Below are 16,117 nucleotides of genomic sequence, written 5' to 3'. Positions count from 1 at the left end.
ACCTCCATGAACAGCCACCTGGCCTCTCAGTTTCCTCTCCAAAATGGGCTTATGTCTCAGGAGAAAAGAGGCTCTCACTAATGAAATCCCTGGGCCTCTGTTTTTCTTGAATTTTATTTGTAACTTTTACTAAACCTTAAGTCTCTTATACATTCAATCATATTTGTTTTTGCTGTTATTTATCTTGTTAAGTAGTCCTCGGCAAGAAGTTTAGCTTGACCGACTTAATCTGCCCACGCTGGAGGTGTAATTCCCCTGATAAGGACTGAAGCTCATGCCACCCAAAAGAAATGGAAACCTCTCCATGGTCTACTTTCAAGATTTTGTGCTGGAGGGATTTGCAGGTGGCCTTGAGACCCAGGCCTTGCTCTTTGCTGTGTTCCTGGCTCTATACATGGTGACTGTCCTGGGCAACCTCCTCATGATCATCGTTGTCACCCTGGATGCCCGCCTGCACTCCCCAATGTACTTCTTCCTCAAGAACCTCTCCTTCGTTGACTTGTGCTACTCATCCGTCATTGCCCCGAAAGCACTGGCCAACTTCTTCTCCTCATCCAAAGTCATCACCTTTGCAGGATGTGCCATGCAGTTTTCCTTTTTGTCCTTGCTGGGCACAACTGAAGCTTTTCTCCTGGGTGTCATGGCCTATGACCGCTTCATGGCCATCTGTAACCCCTTGCGTTACCCCAGCACCATGTGCCAGTCTGCCTGCACTCGCCTGGTGCTGGGCGCCTACTGTGGAGGCTGCCTCAACTCTGTTGTACAGACCAGCTTCACATTCCACCTCCCATTCTGCAGCTCCAACCGCATCAACCACTTCTTCTGTGATGTGGTCCCCTTGCTCAAACTCTCCTGTGGCAACACGGCCATCAATGAACTTCTCTTGTTTGGCATCTGTGGGCTCATCATCGTGAGCGTGACATTTGTGATCCTCATCTCCTATGGCTACATCATATCGACCATCCTGAGGATGGGATCAGGAGCTAGGAGACGCAAGGTCTTCTCCACCTGTGGCTCCCACATGACTGCAGTGACTCTCTTTTTTGGGACTGCCTTTTTCATGTATGCCCAGCCACGTGCAATTGAGTCCATGGAGCAGGGCAAGGTGGTCTCTGTCTTCTACACGCTGGTCATCCCAATGCTCAATCCCCTCATCTACAGTGTGCGAAACAAGGATGTGAAGGAGGCCCTGCGGAGGCTGGGCCAGAAACACACGGCCATGTGAAGGATGTGCTGAAGGGAGTCAGTGTCCTGCAGGTTAGATGGAGTGGATCATGGTTGCCAGGTTTTGCATGGTGGACTAGTTAATTAACATTCATAATTTTGACTCACACAAGAGGAATAAGCTTTAGAGATGTAGTCAAAATTGTGCCTACAATAATAATATATTCTTCCTTAAAAATGTATTAAGTGGTAGATCTTAATGTAAGTGCTCTTTTCAGAATAATATTTTTAAAAGTGACTCTTCACTATAGGAACAATCTGATGGTTAATTGTAGGGTGGGAAATGAGACAATTGGGGGATGGGCATTAAGTTGGGCACATGATATGTTGAGCAGTGATTGTTATATGCAACCAATGACTCATTGAAAACTATATCAGAAACGAGATATTATATTGGCTAATTAAATTTAAATTAAAGAAATGTTTAACACTAAATATCCATTCACATAGTTAAATGAGGATACCCTGGTACCCCACACAATGGAACTCTGGAGACTTAGAAGGAGAATATTGCTGTCTTTGAAAGCTAACCATTGCACTGTATTGGATAAAGAGATTAAAAATACAGAACTATTGCAGGATGTGATCATATTCTTGTAAGAGAAAAAATAAATTAATTAAAAGACACATGTACTCCCAGGCCACATTTCCCCAACAGTTGAAGTGGTGGAAACCCCAGACTTCCCACAGAGTAGGGGCAGTTTTTGGGATAAGCAGAGAAGCATGAGCATCCTCGTTGCAGGCCAAACACTTCAACTTGCTTGAATTTTTCAAACACATTTCAGTTTTTTTATTTGAAAAGCAACCTCCAACAGATCCTCATCCAGGAACAGAAATGTATTCACATTGATCTTCTCCCACTTGTGTATCAGTCTCTGATGCTCGGAGATGAACGACAAGCAGGGATGGACCCAGAGAGGAGTGATTCCATCAAAATCCCAGAGGAGAACTCAGGCAACACCCTTTTTGAACTTGGCCACAGTAACCGGAGAAGGACAAACATTATATGTTCTCATTCATTTGGGGAATATGAATAATAGTCAAAGGGAATATAAGGGAAGGGAGAAGAAATGTGTGAAAAATATCAGAAAGGGAGACAAAACATAAAGACTTCTAACTCTGGGAAATGAACTAGGGGTGGTGGAGGGGGAGGAGGGCGGGGGGTGGGGGTGAATGGGTGACGGGCACTGAGGGAGACACTGGACGGGATGAGCACTGGGTGTTATTCTGTATGTTGGTAAATTGAACACCGATAAAAATTAATTTATATATATAAAAAAAAAAGAGAGGAGTGTTTCCTGACAATTGGGCTCACAGAAGAATGGTACACCTATGGTGATGGGGGAAGGGCTGATGAAATGACTTTGAGCTCAGGAGTTCACACCTGCCATTCCTGGCAGGACAGTACACTCCGGTCACAGGGTCTGCTCTCTGAGTCTATGCTCCTCTTCTGCTCACCCTCTGGGGCCCAGAGAGAATTCTGGGCTTTGTTGTCTGGGCTTGTAGGAGAGGGCGGGTAACACAAGGCTTGGTGACAGGGGTACCCAGGAGAACTGGGATTCCCAGTGCACTGTAAAGGCCAGAACACAAACAAGCTCACCTAATTGGCTATTCAAGACTCCAAGTCCCAGCCGTGCAGGAGGAGAGACCTTCCCAGCCCAGTGACCCCAAGATGCAGGTCCTTGTTCTACTGCCTGGATGAAGCAACAACACATGAAGCTGAGGTGAGTCGAGAACATTTCACCCCATCTTCCACTATGATCGAGGAGCTTCCTGTAGCTCAAACATGGAGCACTCAGGCAAACTCTCCCTGAGACCCTGAGGGTGCCCCCTTTCCCCCTCTCAACTCTCTTCATTATTTGGGAAGCCAGAGCTGGAGGAGGAGGGGCGAGAGTGCTCCATGCTCACCTGTTTTTCATCAGCACAGACGTGGGCCAGAAGCTGAGGAGACCCTGGGAGAGCAGGTACTGGCTGTGTGATACTGAGCTGTTATGACTCACCGGAAGAGATGAGGGTCAAGACAGCCATCCCTCAGGGTTCCCAGGGTATGAAGGACACCGTGTGTGTAAGGGAGGCATCAGCTATGGTAGGCAGTAAGCACTCAGGGCTTGCCTCAACAGCTGAAGGGGTGACCTCACTCCTGACCTGGCCAGCACTGACTTGGGCTTCAGGGTGATACCATCTAAAGGACAGGTTTTCACTGTAATCAGAGGATCACAACACCAGGTTCCCTCATGACCCGTAGTCCATTTCTCAGGCTCAAATCAGTAGCTCCAAAACAAACATCAGTATCTCACCAGAGTACTGAGCACACACTTCTAAGGGACATGGCCCGGCATAGGGGATGCAGAAATAGGGTAGACCGGTAGACCAAGGCCAGCCCTGGGGAGCTCATGGCTCTGCAGGAAGGCAGACATGACCACAAACACCTGCAATATGATGGGACACAGGCAGTGAGGGGGTGTGACCAGGCTGCTGATGGCACAAAGGAGGAAACAGTCACATCAGAGAGGTGATGGAGAGCCTTGGGGAGACAGGAGAGCTCGTCACACTGACACAGTGGATGGTAGTAGACAGCCTTGGAAGAAGAACAAGAGAACCAGAGAATCACTGAGTATATGTGCCCAAATGGAGCCAAGGTGCCCACCAAGACCCTTCAGGGGCTCGTCTCCAGGATCCCTCAGCTCGTGGGGAAGCTGTCACTCATTTCCATGAGGGAGCAACATGACCCAAGGGAGGATTTGGTGACTCTGCCAGGGAGCTCTGTGTGGGACACAAAGCAGGGAATGGACAGGCTGGAGCTCATTATGAAAGCATGGTGGCCATTCAGATGGAGATTAGAAAGGTCTGGAGTTGACAAGTGAGAAGGCGGGAGGCAAGGACAGTGAATGCACTTAGAATGTCAGGTGACAGCCCAGGATGGGCAAGGGAGAGGGTGGACAGTGTCCTGGCTGGCTCCTGGTGGTGACCTCTTCCACCTGGACCTGAGCAAGCAGTTTTGAACAGGATGACTTGGGTCCTTGGGGACCAGCTGCCCTTGAAAATCCGGGCTCTGAGATTGAGTGACCTGAGCCTGACCTGTGATGAGCAGCGGTTCTCAGGCTGCGGTCCAGGGTCAGCATCATGCTGCTTCCTGTTTACCATTGTCTAGTTTCCACCAGACAACACACCACAACTCACTAGTGCAGCTGTGGTGCTAACACTGCTGAGCGCAGCCTCCCCGCCGTCTCCCTGTGCACCTGTGCGCACTTCCAGAGGGAAAGTGAAGTGTGTGTAAGGGAGGCACAGGTGAGGACGGGGATTTTCTACATCAGTAGAAAATGACAAATATGTCCTGATTTACACTCCCTTCCAGTGGCTCCGGTCCTCGACACTGCCGGTTACTGTCCCTCTGCTTAGTTTGAGACATTTGGGCGGGTGTGCAGGACGACATCTCTAAGATGGGAACTTGCTTTCCCCTGATGATTAGCAGGATTGGGCACATTTTCAAACGTGTTTGGCACATCTGGCTCCTCTCCTCTGCAGTTCACTTCTACTAGTCTCTCACCTGTATTTCTTTGCGGTTGTCTTATTCTTGTGTGTCAACGATTATTTATATATTGTGCAGACAAGTCCGTTTCCCTTCCTGTATTGCAGTGTGCCTTCCCAAGCTGTGCTCTGCCTTGACACACTCTGCAGACTGTCACGATTTTCATGTAGCTCCATCCACAAGGTGTTTCCTTTATGCTTTAGTCCTTTTTTCTCCTTGCACAGGATGTCTGGGGGGTGCTTTCCTGTGCTGGGGTCATGAGGGTCTTTTGTATGATCTTCACAATTATCCTTTTAAATTATATCTGTGTTCAGCCTAAGACTGTTTTGTGTATGTAGTATGAGGTAAGAGCCAAATCTCACATTTAGCATATGACTTTTTTAATAAATTTATTTTTTTAATAATAAGTTTATTTTTTATTGGTATTCAATTTGCCAACATACAGAATAACACTCAGTGCTCATCCGGTCAAGTGCCCCCCTCAGTGCCCATCACCCGTTCACCCCCACCCCGCACCCTCCTCCCCTTCCACCACCCCTAGTTCGTTTCCCAGAGTTAGGAGTCTTTATGTTCTGTCTCCCTTCTGATATTTCCTACCCATTTCTTCTCCCTTCTCTTCTATTCCCTTTCACTATTATTTATATTCCCCAAATGAATGAGAACAAATGGATAAAGAAGATGTGGTTTATGTATACAATGGAATATTCCTCAGCCATTAGAAATGACAAATACCCACCCTTTGCTTCAACGTGGATGGAACTGGAGGGTATTATGCTGAGTGAAATGAGTCAATCGGAGAAGGACAAATAAATTTATCTTATATTGGTGTTCAATTTGCCAACATATAGAATAACACCCAGTGCTCATCCCATCAAGTGACCCCCTCAATGGGCATCACCCAGTCACCCCCACACGCTGCCACCCTTCCTTCCACCTGTTTAGCATATGACTATCAACTGTCCCAGGTGTTAATACCTTTGCATAGACTCCACCTATTTAATAAACGGGGTGTATAGACAAGCATGGGGTTAAATTCCAGGCTCTCTATTCTGTTCCATCCTCAATTGGTCAAACCTCTACTTCCCTCATTGTTTCATTACACCTACTGTGAGTCTCTGATAGTGTAAACCCCACCTCGCTGTTTCTCTTTCCAACAATGTCTTGGATACACTCGGTATTGCAGATTTCAATATGTGCTTTAGAATCAGCTTTTCCAATTCCACAAATGAAAAACACTGGGATCACACTGACTCAATTCAGTGTTGGGGGAACTGCATGTATGCAATACTGAGTGTGCCAGTTTGAGAACATGGAATCCTACCATGTTACTTAATCTTTTTTGGTATCTCTCAACAGTTTTATGCATTCCTGGATTACAGACAACTTGGAGTTGGGGATAATATAATTTTTATATATTGCTTAATTAGACTTGTTTGAGAAATTACCTTGTTTGCTTATGATTGAGATAGAATATTTTAAAATTTTTCTTCAAACGTCCTTGTCAGATTTTGGCATTAAGATTACACGGGCCTCATAAAACAAAACGGAAAGTTGTCCTTCTATTGTTTTGAATATTTTGTGTAAGATCGAGTATTTTTGTAGGTTTGGTCATAGTTCCTAGAGGTATTTACTTTCACAAGTAAAGCCATCTGATCCTGAAATCTTTTGCATGGAAAGATTTTAAAGTGCATATTACAGTTCTCAATAACTATGGAATTCAGAGATGTTCTACTTGATTGGGGGGTCAGTTGTGGTGGGTGATATCTTTCTAGTAGTTTGCCAATTTCATCAACATTTCAAGTTTATGAACACATTCTGTCATGATCCACTCCAATTCTAGGGTCTAGTGGTAGTATTCTAGGGTCTAGTGGTATTCTAGTGGTATCCTCCTTTCACTCCTGACATCAGTAATTTCGCCTTTTCATATTCATCCCTCAAAACTCTTGTCATTTGATTGGTCTTCTCAAACAATCACCTTTTGGAATAACATCTTTCTGTTTTATACTTAATACATTTTATTCTTTATTTGTTCCCTTGTATTTTCTTGGGATTTCATTCACTAATCTTTTTATAATATTTTCAGATGAATACTGATTTCCTGTTTTTCTTATTTTCTAAGTTACAGATGAAGCCTATAAATTTCCTATTATTTTATTTTTTTACATTATTTTTTATTTTTTTATTGGTGTTCAATTTGCCAGCATATAGAATAACACCCAGTGCTCATCCCATCATCCCATCAGAGATACTCCCTTTTTTTTTGTTTTTTTTTTTTTTCATTAAATTTGCCTTTAAACACAGACTTAAATTAATCCCGGGCACTATTTTTGTTACTCCTCTTACGCAGTTTTTAAATTTCAAAATTTTTGTTTAGACCCATTGGTTACTTAGAATTACTTAGTAAATTAAAAGTTACATGGGGATTTTTTTAAATAAATTTATTTTTTATTGGTGTTCAATTTGCCAACATACAGATTAACACCCAGTGCTCATCCTGTCAAGTGCCGCCCTCAGTGCCCGCCACCCAGTCACCCCAACCCCCGGCCCACCTCCCCCTCCACCACCCCTAGTTCGTTTCCCAGAGTTAGGAGTCTTCATGTTTTGTCTCCCTTTCTGTAATTTCCCACAATTTCTTCTCCCTTCCCTTATATTCCCTTTCACTATTATTTATATTCCCCAAATTAATGAGAACATACACTGTTTGTCCTTCTCCGATTGACTTACTTCACTCAGCATAATACCCTCCAGTTCCATCCACGTTGAAGCAAAAGGTGGGTATTTGTCATTTCTTTTTTTTAATAAATTAATTTTTATTGGTGTTCAATTTACCAACATACAGAATAACACCCAGTGCTCATCCCGTCAAGTGCCCCCTCCGTGCCCGTCACCCATTCACCCCCACCCCCCGCCCTCCTCCCCTTCCACCACCCCTAGTTCATTTCCCAGAGTTAGAAGTCTTTATGTTCTGTCTCCCTTTCTGATATCTCCCACACATTTCTTCTCCCTTCCCTTATATTCCCCTTCACTATTATTCATATTCCCCAAATGAATGAGAACATACACTGTTTGTCCTTCTCCGATTGACTTACTTCACTCAGCATAATACCCTCCAGTTCCATCCACGTTGAAGCAAATGGTGGGTATTTGTCATTTCTAATGGCTGAGGAATATTCCATTGTATACATAAACCACATCTTCTTTATCCATTCATCTTTCGATGGACACCGAGGCTCCTTCCACAGTTTGGCTATTGTGGACATGGCTGCTAGAAACATCGGGGTGCAGGTGTCCCGGCGTTTCATTGCATCTGAATCTTTGGGGTAAATCCCTAACAGTGCAATTGCTGGGTCGTAGGGCAGGTCTATTTTTAACTCTTTGAGGAACCTCCACACAGTTTTCCAGAGTGGCTGCACCAGTTCACATTCCCACCAACAGTGTAAGAGGGTTCCCTTTTCTCCGCATCCTCTCCAACATTTGTTGTTTCCTGCCTTGTTAATTTTCCCCATTCTCACTGGTGTGAGGTGGTATCTCATTGTGGTTTTGATTTGTATTTCCCTGATGGCAAGTGATGCGGAGCATTTTCTCATGTGCATGTTGGCCATGTCTATGTCTTCCTCTGTGAGATTTCTCTTCATGTCTTTTGCCCATTTCATGATTGGATTGTTTGTTTCTTTGGTGTTGAGTTTAATAAGTTCTTTATAGATTTTGGAAACTAGCCCTTTATCTGATATGTTATTTGCAAATATCTTCTCCCATTCTGTAGGTTGTCTTTGAGTTTTGTTGATGTATCCTTTGCTGTGCAAAAGCTTCTTATCTTGATGAAGTCCCAATAGTTCATTTTTGCTTTTGTTTCTTTTGCTTTCGTGGATGTATCTTGCAAGAAGTTACTGTGGCCAAGTTCAAAAAGGGTGTTGCCTGTGTTCTCCTCTAGGATTTTGATGGAGTCTTGTCTCACATTTAAATCTTTCATCCATTTTGAGTTTATCTTTGTGTATGGTGTAAGAGAGTGGTCTAGTTTCATTCTTCTGCATGTGGATGTCCAATTTTCCCAGCACCATTTATTGAAGAGACTGTCTTTCTTCCAGTGGATCGTCTTTCCTCCTTTATCGAATATTAGTTGACCATAAAGTTCAGGGTCCACTTCTGGATTCTCTATTCTGTTCCATTGATCTATGTGTCTGTTTTTGTGCCAGTACCACACTGTCTTGATGACCACAGCTTTGTAGTACAACCTGAAATCTGGCATTGTGATGCCCCCAGATATGGTTTTCTTTTTTAAAATTCCCCTGGCTATTCGGGGTCTTTTCTGATTCCACACAAATCTTAAAATAATTTGTTCTAAGTCTCTGAAGAAAGTCTATGGTATTTTGATAGGGATTGCATTGAACGTGTACATTGCCCTGGGTAACATTGACATCTTCACAATATTAATTCTGCCAATCCATGAGCATGGAATATTTTTCCATCTCTTTGTGTCTTCCTCAATTTCTTTCAGAAGTGTTCTATAGTTTTTAGGGTATAGATCCTTTACCTCTTTGGTTAGGTTTATTCCTAGGTTTCTTATGCTTTTGGGTGCAATTGTAAATGGGATTGACTCCTTAATTTCTCTTTCTTCAGTCTCATTGTTAGTGTATAGAAATTCCACTGACTTCTGGGCATTGATTTTGTACCCTGCCACGCTGCCAAATGCTGTATGAGTTCTAGCAATCTTGGGGTGGAGGCTTTTGGGTTTTCTACGTAGAGTATCATGTCGTCGGCGAAGAGGAAGAGTTTGACTTCTTCTTTGCCAATTTGAATGCCTTTAATGTCTTTTTGTTGTCTGATTGCTGAGGCTAGGACTTCCAGTACTATGTTGAATAGCAGTGGTGAGAGTGGACATCCCTGTCTGGTTCCTGATCTTAGGGGAAAGGCTCCCAGTGCTTCCCCATTGAGAATGATATTTGCTGTGGGATTTTCGTAGATGGCTTTTAAGATGTCGAGGAAAGTTCCCTCTATCCCTACACTCTGAAGATTTTTGATCAGGAATGGATGCTGTATTTTGTCAAATGCTTTCTCTGCATCTATTAAGAGGATCATATGGTTCTTGGTTTTTCTCTTGCTGATATGATGAATCACATTGATTGTTTTACGAGTATTGAACCAGCCTTGTGTCCCGGGGATAAATCCTACTTGGTCATGGTGAATAATTTTCTTAATGTTCTGTTGGATCCTATTGGCTTGTATCTTGTTGAGAATTTTTGCATCCATGTTCATCAGGGATATTGGTCTGTAATTCTCCTTTTTGGTGGGGTCTTTGTCTGGTTTTGGAATTAAGGTGATGCTGGCCTCATAGAATGAATTTGGAAGTACTCCATCTCTTTCTATCTTTCCAAAGAGCTTTAGTAGAATAGGTATGATTTCTTCTTTAAACGTTTGATAGAATTCCCCTGGGAAGCCATCTGGCCCTGGACTCTTGTGTCTTGGGAGGTTTTTGATGACTGCTTCAATTTCCTCCCTGGTTATTGGCCTGTTCAGGTTTTCTACTTCTTCCTGTTCCAGTTTTGGTAGTTTGTGGCTTTCCAGGAATGCGTCCATTTCTTCTAGATTGCCTAATTTATTGGCGTAGAATTGTTCATAATATGTTTTTAAAATCGTTTGTATTTCCTTGGTGTTGGTAGTGATCTCTCCTTTCTCATTCATGATTTTATTAATTTGAGTCTTCTCTCTCTTCTTTTTAATAAGGTTGGCTAATGGTTTATCTATCTTATTAATTCTTTCAAAGAACCAACTCCTGGTTCTGTTGATCTGTTCCACAGTTCTTCTGGTCTCAATTTCGTTGAGTTCTGCTCAAATTTTAATTAACTCTCTTCTTCTGCTGGGTGTAGGGTCCATCTGATGTTTTTTCTCTAGCTCCTTTATGTGTAAGGTTAGCTTTTGTATTTGAGTTCCTTCCAGTTTTTGAATGGATGCTTGTATTGGGATGTATTTCCCCCTTAGGACTGCTTTTGCTGCATCCCAAAGATTTTGAACGGTTGTATCTTCATTCTGATTAGTTTCCATGAATCTTTTTAATTCTTCCTTAATTTCCTGGTTGACCCTTTCATCTTTTAGCAGGATGGTCCTTAACCTCCACGTGTTTGAGTTCCTTCCAAACTTCTTGTTATGATTTAGTTCTAATTTCAAGGCATTATGGTCTGAGAATATGCAGGGGACTATGCCAATCTTTTGGTATCGGTTCAGACCCGATTTGTGACCCAGTATGTGGTCTATTCTGGAGAAAGTTCCATGTGCACTTGAGAAGAATGTGTATTCAATTGAGTTTGGATGTAAAGTTCTGTAGATATCTGTGAAATCCATCTGGTCCAGTGTATCATTTAAAGCAGTTGTACCTTTTATTTGGAGAAATGTCGATGCAAGTCCTTTGCCCAATTTAAAATTTGATTGAGTTTTTGTTGCTGAGTTGGAAAAGTTCAGTCTATTTCATGGATACTAGATCCTTATTAAATATGTGTAATTTGTCGAAAGTGTCTATCTTCATATAGGTTTTGTCTTCATCTTCTTAAGACTGTCCTTTGATGCACATGATTTTAATTTTGATGAAGTTCAGTTTGTCTATTTTATTTTATTTTAGTTTAGTTTTAAATTAGTATTTTGTTGTTTGTACTTTGGTGTCATATTTTAGAAACTGCTAATTCCAAGTCACAATAATTGACACTGATGTCTCTTTCACATCTGATGGTTTTATCATTTTAGCACTTGCATTTAGGGCTCTCTCCATTTTGAGTTTTTCTTTATGTGATAAGAAGTAAAGCTCTTAATTCATTCTTTTCCATGTGGATATCAGGTTTCCCATCACCATTTTTGGAAAGGACTTTTTTCACTGTTGGATGGTGCCTTTGGGCCCCCTTGTGAAAATCGCAGGTGTGTGAGTTTATTTCTGTATTCTTGATTCCATTCCTTTGGTCTATGTCTATTCTTTTGCAAGCACAACACTGTTCTGCTTCAAAGTCAGTTTTGCCTCTTGCACTCACCCCAGTGTTCACAGCAGCAATGTTCACAGTATCAGACTGTGGAAGGAGCCATGATGTCTATCCATACATGAATGGATAAAGAAGATGTGGTCTATATAATAAAATGGAATATTACTCAGCCATCAGAAAGCATGAATACCCACCATTTGCTTCGATGTGGTTGGAACTGGAAGGCATTATGCTGAGTGAAATAAGTCAATCGGAGAAGGACAATCATCATATGGTCTCACTCATATAGGGAATATAAGAAATAGTGAAAGGGATTATAAGGGAAAGAAGGGGAGCTGAGTGGGAAAAATTAGAGACAGAGACAAACCACGAGAGATTCCTAATCCTGGGAAATGCACAAAGGGTTGTTGAAGGGGAGGTGGGCGGGGGAATAGAGTGACTGGGTGACGGGCACTGAGGGGGAACTTGATGGGATGAGCACTGGGTGTTATACTATATGTTGGCCAAACGAACTTTAAAAAACCCACAAAGCCAGTTTTGAAATGAAGAAATGTTAGTCTTCTACTTTGTTCTTTTAAAGGCGGGCACTGAGGTGGGCACTTGACGGAATGAGCACTGGGTGTTATTCTGTATGTTGACCAATTGAACACCAATAAAAATAAATTTATTTAAAAAAACCATTGCTAAGAAAAAAATAAAAATAAATAAATATTGTTTCTGGCTATCTAGGGTCGATATCTACCAAAAAATAAAAACACCCAGTCATTGGAATTTTGATAGGATTACATTGATTCTTTATGTAAACCTGGGAATTACTACATCTTGACATTAGTAAGTCTTCCAGTCCATGATCATGGGATATCTTTACATTTATGTAGACCTTCTTTCATTTTGTTCAGCAATGTTTTGTAGTTTTTCTGTATCTACTGAGATGAAAATGTGGGGTTTTCCCCCTAAATTCCATATGTATGGTGTATTAAATTGAGTGATCTTCATATATTAACCACTCTTGCTTTCCTGGGATAACTCTCACTTGGTTATGCTCTATAATCCCTGTGAAGTTCTCCTTCTTTAGCTTGCTCATATTTGGATAAGGATTTTTATATCTATATTCCTAAGACATATTGACTTCAGCTTCATTTTCTTGCAATATCTTTGTCTCAATTTAGTGTGAAAACAATACAGGCCTTATGGAATGAATTAGGAAGTATTTTGTCCTATTTTTTTAAAAAAGATTTTTAGAATTTGAGACCTACTAGTGTTAATTTTGTACTCACTGGTAAAAGTCACCACTAAAACCATCTGGTTCTGAACCTTTCTTCATTAGAAAAGCTTTTTGACTATTGACAATTTGTTTGTTATATGTATGCTCAGATTTTCTATTTCTTCTTGAGTCAGTTATGTTAGTTTGTTTCCAGGAATTTGTTCATTTCACCTAGTTTAGCTCATGTGTTAGCATACAATTGTTCCAATATATTCTTATACTTTTTATTTCTCTAAGGTCAGAAGTCATGTGTCTGCTTTCATTTCTGATTTTAGAAATTTAAGACTTCTGACTTTCATTGGTCAATCTAACTGAAGGTTTGTCAAGTTGGTTAAATTTACAAAGAACTAACTTTTAGTATCATTGATTATCTGTGTTATTTTACTCTCTTCTAATTTATATTTGTCTTCTCTAGCCTTTATTATTTCATTCTTTCTATTTGCTTTGAGCTTAGCTTTGTATTGTTATTCTACTTTCTTTCCTACCATAGAATGTTAAATTATTGATTAGAAATCTTTTTAAAAATGTTGTTGTTTATAGCTATAAATTTCCTTTTTAAAAGATTTTATTTATTTATTCATGAGACACACACAGAGAGAGACACAGAGATACAGGCAGAGGGAGAAGCCCACTCCATGCAGGACGCCTGATGTGGGACTCGATCCTGGGACTCCAGGATCACACCCTGGACCAAAAGCATGCGCTAAACTGCTGAGCTACCCATGGATCCCTAATATAGCTGTTAATTTCTGACTCCTTTCATTGAATCTCCTAAGTTTTTGGGTGTTGTGTCCCAATTTTCATTAATCTCAAAATACTTTATATTTTCTATTGTGATTTCTTTCTTGACCCATTGGAGATATAGAAATGTGTTTAGCTTCCACATGTTTGTAAGTTTTCCAAATTGTCTTATGTTGTTGCTCTGTGATTTCATTCCATTTTGTTTGGAAAACATACTTCCTGTACTATAAGTCTTCTAACATTTGTTGAGACTTGCTTTGTGAACTAACATATGGTCTATCCTGGATAATGTTCCACATGCACTGGAGATGAATGTATTCTGCTATTGTTGGATACAGTGTTATCCATATATGCTTGTTAGGTCTATTTGGTTTATATGCTGTTCAAATCTATTATTTCTTTGCTTATAGGATTTGTTGTCTATTTATTATTGAAATTGGGGTACTGAAATCTTTTTTTTTGGAGTACTGAAATCTTAAACTATTATTGCTAAATTATCTTTGAGTTTCAAAGGATATATTTGAGTAGATGTAGAATTCTAGTGTAATTATTTTCTTTGAACAAAGAAAAATATAATTCCTTTTAATTTGACTTCTTTTTTTTTTTAATCTGGTAAGACAATTGTCAGTCTTCCTTCTAAAACTGATACTTTGAAGTGACTATGTCTTCCTTTTTAAGATTTATTTTTTTATTTTGGGGGACTGGAGTTGTGGCAGAGGGAGAGAGTGTCTCAAGCAGACTCTGTGCTGAATGTGCACGGATGGGGCCTAATCTCACATCTCTGAGATCACAACCTGAGCAAAAGTCAGGAGTCAGAGGCCAAACTGACTGTGCCACCCAGTCACTCCTAAAGTGATTATGTCTTCTTTCTCAGGCTGCTTTTAATATTTTTCTTTTTATTTTGGTTCTAAATATTTTTAGTATGATATGTCCAAGTGTGGTGTTCTTTATAAAACTGCTGCTTTGATTTTGTAGGGTTAATGTATATTTAGAATAATATCTTTCATTAGTTTGAGATAATACGTGGCCATTATCTTTTCAAGCTGTGAGTCAGCCTATTTATCTCTTTCCCCTTCTTTAGGAACTGAGGTATATATGCCTCTATATACTTGGTCTCTAATCCTCATTTCTAATTTTTCTACGGTTTTGAGTCTCACTTCTTCACTCTGAATATTTTGTACTGATCTGTATTCTAGTTCACAAATTTTCTCTTTAGCTATTTCTAATCTGTAAAATTCATTAATTGAGTCCTAATTTTAGCCATTGTACTTCTAAAAAGTTACATATTATTCTCTTGGTTGCTTCCATATTTTGACTAAGTTTCTTAGTCTCATCTTTCAGCCTTGGAGAATAATAGTTTATATAAAGTTTATGCATGTTACTCCAAATTCTGAAACCACCTTGGGTTTTTCTATGGTTTCATAATTTTAATTTTCATTGCAGGAACTCCTCTATTTTTAAATTCTATCTGGTAGTAGTTACACAAACTTTTTAAAAAATATTTATTTATTCATGAGAGACACAGAGAGAGAGAGAGAGAGGCAGAGACACAGGCAGAGGGAGAAGTAGGCTCCACGTAGGGACCCCGATGTGGGACTTGATCCTGGGTCTCCAGGATCACGCTGTAGGCTGAAGGCAGTGCTAAACCCCTGAACCACCCAGGCTGCCCCAAAAACTTTTTTTTAATAGTCAATGAATACTTTTTTTAAAAATTTTTATTTATTTATGATAGTCACAGAGAGAGAGAGAGGCAGAGACACAGGCAGAGGGAGAAGCAGGCTCCATGCACCAGGAGCCCGATGTGGGATTCAATCCCGGGTCTCCAGGATCACGCCCTGGGCCAAAGGCAGGCGCCAAACCACTGTGCCACCCAGGGATCCCCCCACAAACTTGTATAGATAACACCTGCAGTCTAGGATAAGAAGTCTTCCTCGTGAAATATGTTTATTTTTGCAAGGTGTCAGAGGCACTAGCACTCAGATCACATCTTAATACACTTTCAGTGATTGAAATGGTCAGAAGCTGAGCTGAATACCTATTCCTGATGTAACTCATTCCCATGGTGAATCCTGGAGGGTCCCTAGTAACCAACCACTGTCAGCATTAGCTCTGCAAGACAAGCAAACCCTCACTGCCCATCCACCTGGCCTCTGAGATGCCCCTTCAAAATTGGCTCATGTCTCAAGGGAGAAAAGAAGCACTGAGTAATGAAATCCCTGGGCCTCTATGTTTATCTTGAGTTTTGGTTTGTAACTCTTAACCATTACTTTCTTGAATGTTCAATGAGATTTTCTCTTTGTTGTTATTTATCTTCTAAATAGTCTTCAGCCGAAAGTTTAGCTTGACCCACTTAATCTGCCTATTTTGGGGGTGAAATTCCCCTTGGAAGGACTGAGACTC

At 40.9% G+C, this 16,117-nt stretch overlaps 1 protein-coding gene across 1 annotated transcript; it reads left to right on the top strand.

Moving 5' to 3' along the window:
* The first annotated feature begins 274 nt into the window (after positions 1 to 274).
* LOC129523168 (olfactory receptor 12-like) lies at positions 275 to 1,225 on the top strand. The gene has a single exon (XM_055345787.1). The coding sequence runs from the start codon at positions 275 to 277 to the stop codon at positions 1,223 to 1,225; it is 951 nt and encodes a 316-aa protein (XP_055201762.1).
* Positions 1,226 to 16,117: the final 14,892 nt, after the last annotated feature.

This window comes from Nyctereutes procyonoides, unplaced genomic scaffold (genome assembly GCF_905146905.1).
Source record: "Nyctereutes procyonoides isolate TBG_1078 unplaced genomic scaffold, NYPRO_anot_genome, whole genome shotgun sequence".
NCBI classification, from domain to species: domain Eukaryota; kingdom Metazoa; phylum Chordata; class Mammalia; order Carnivora; family Canidae; genus Nyctereutes; species Nyctereutes procyonoides.
This window is presented reverse-complemented; position numbering and strand designations above follow the sequence as displayed.

What these genes read in the sequence shown, in the direction of transcription:
- LOC129523168 (XM_055345787.1), top strand. Translation starts at nt 275, where the DNA reads ATGCCACCCAAAAGAAATGGAAACCTCTCCATGGTCTACTTTCAAGAT.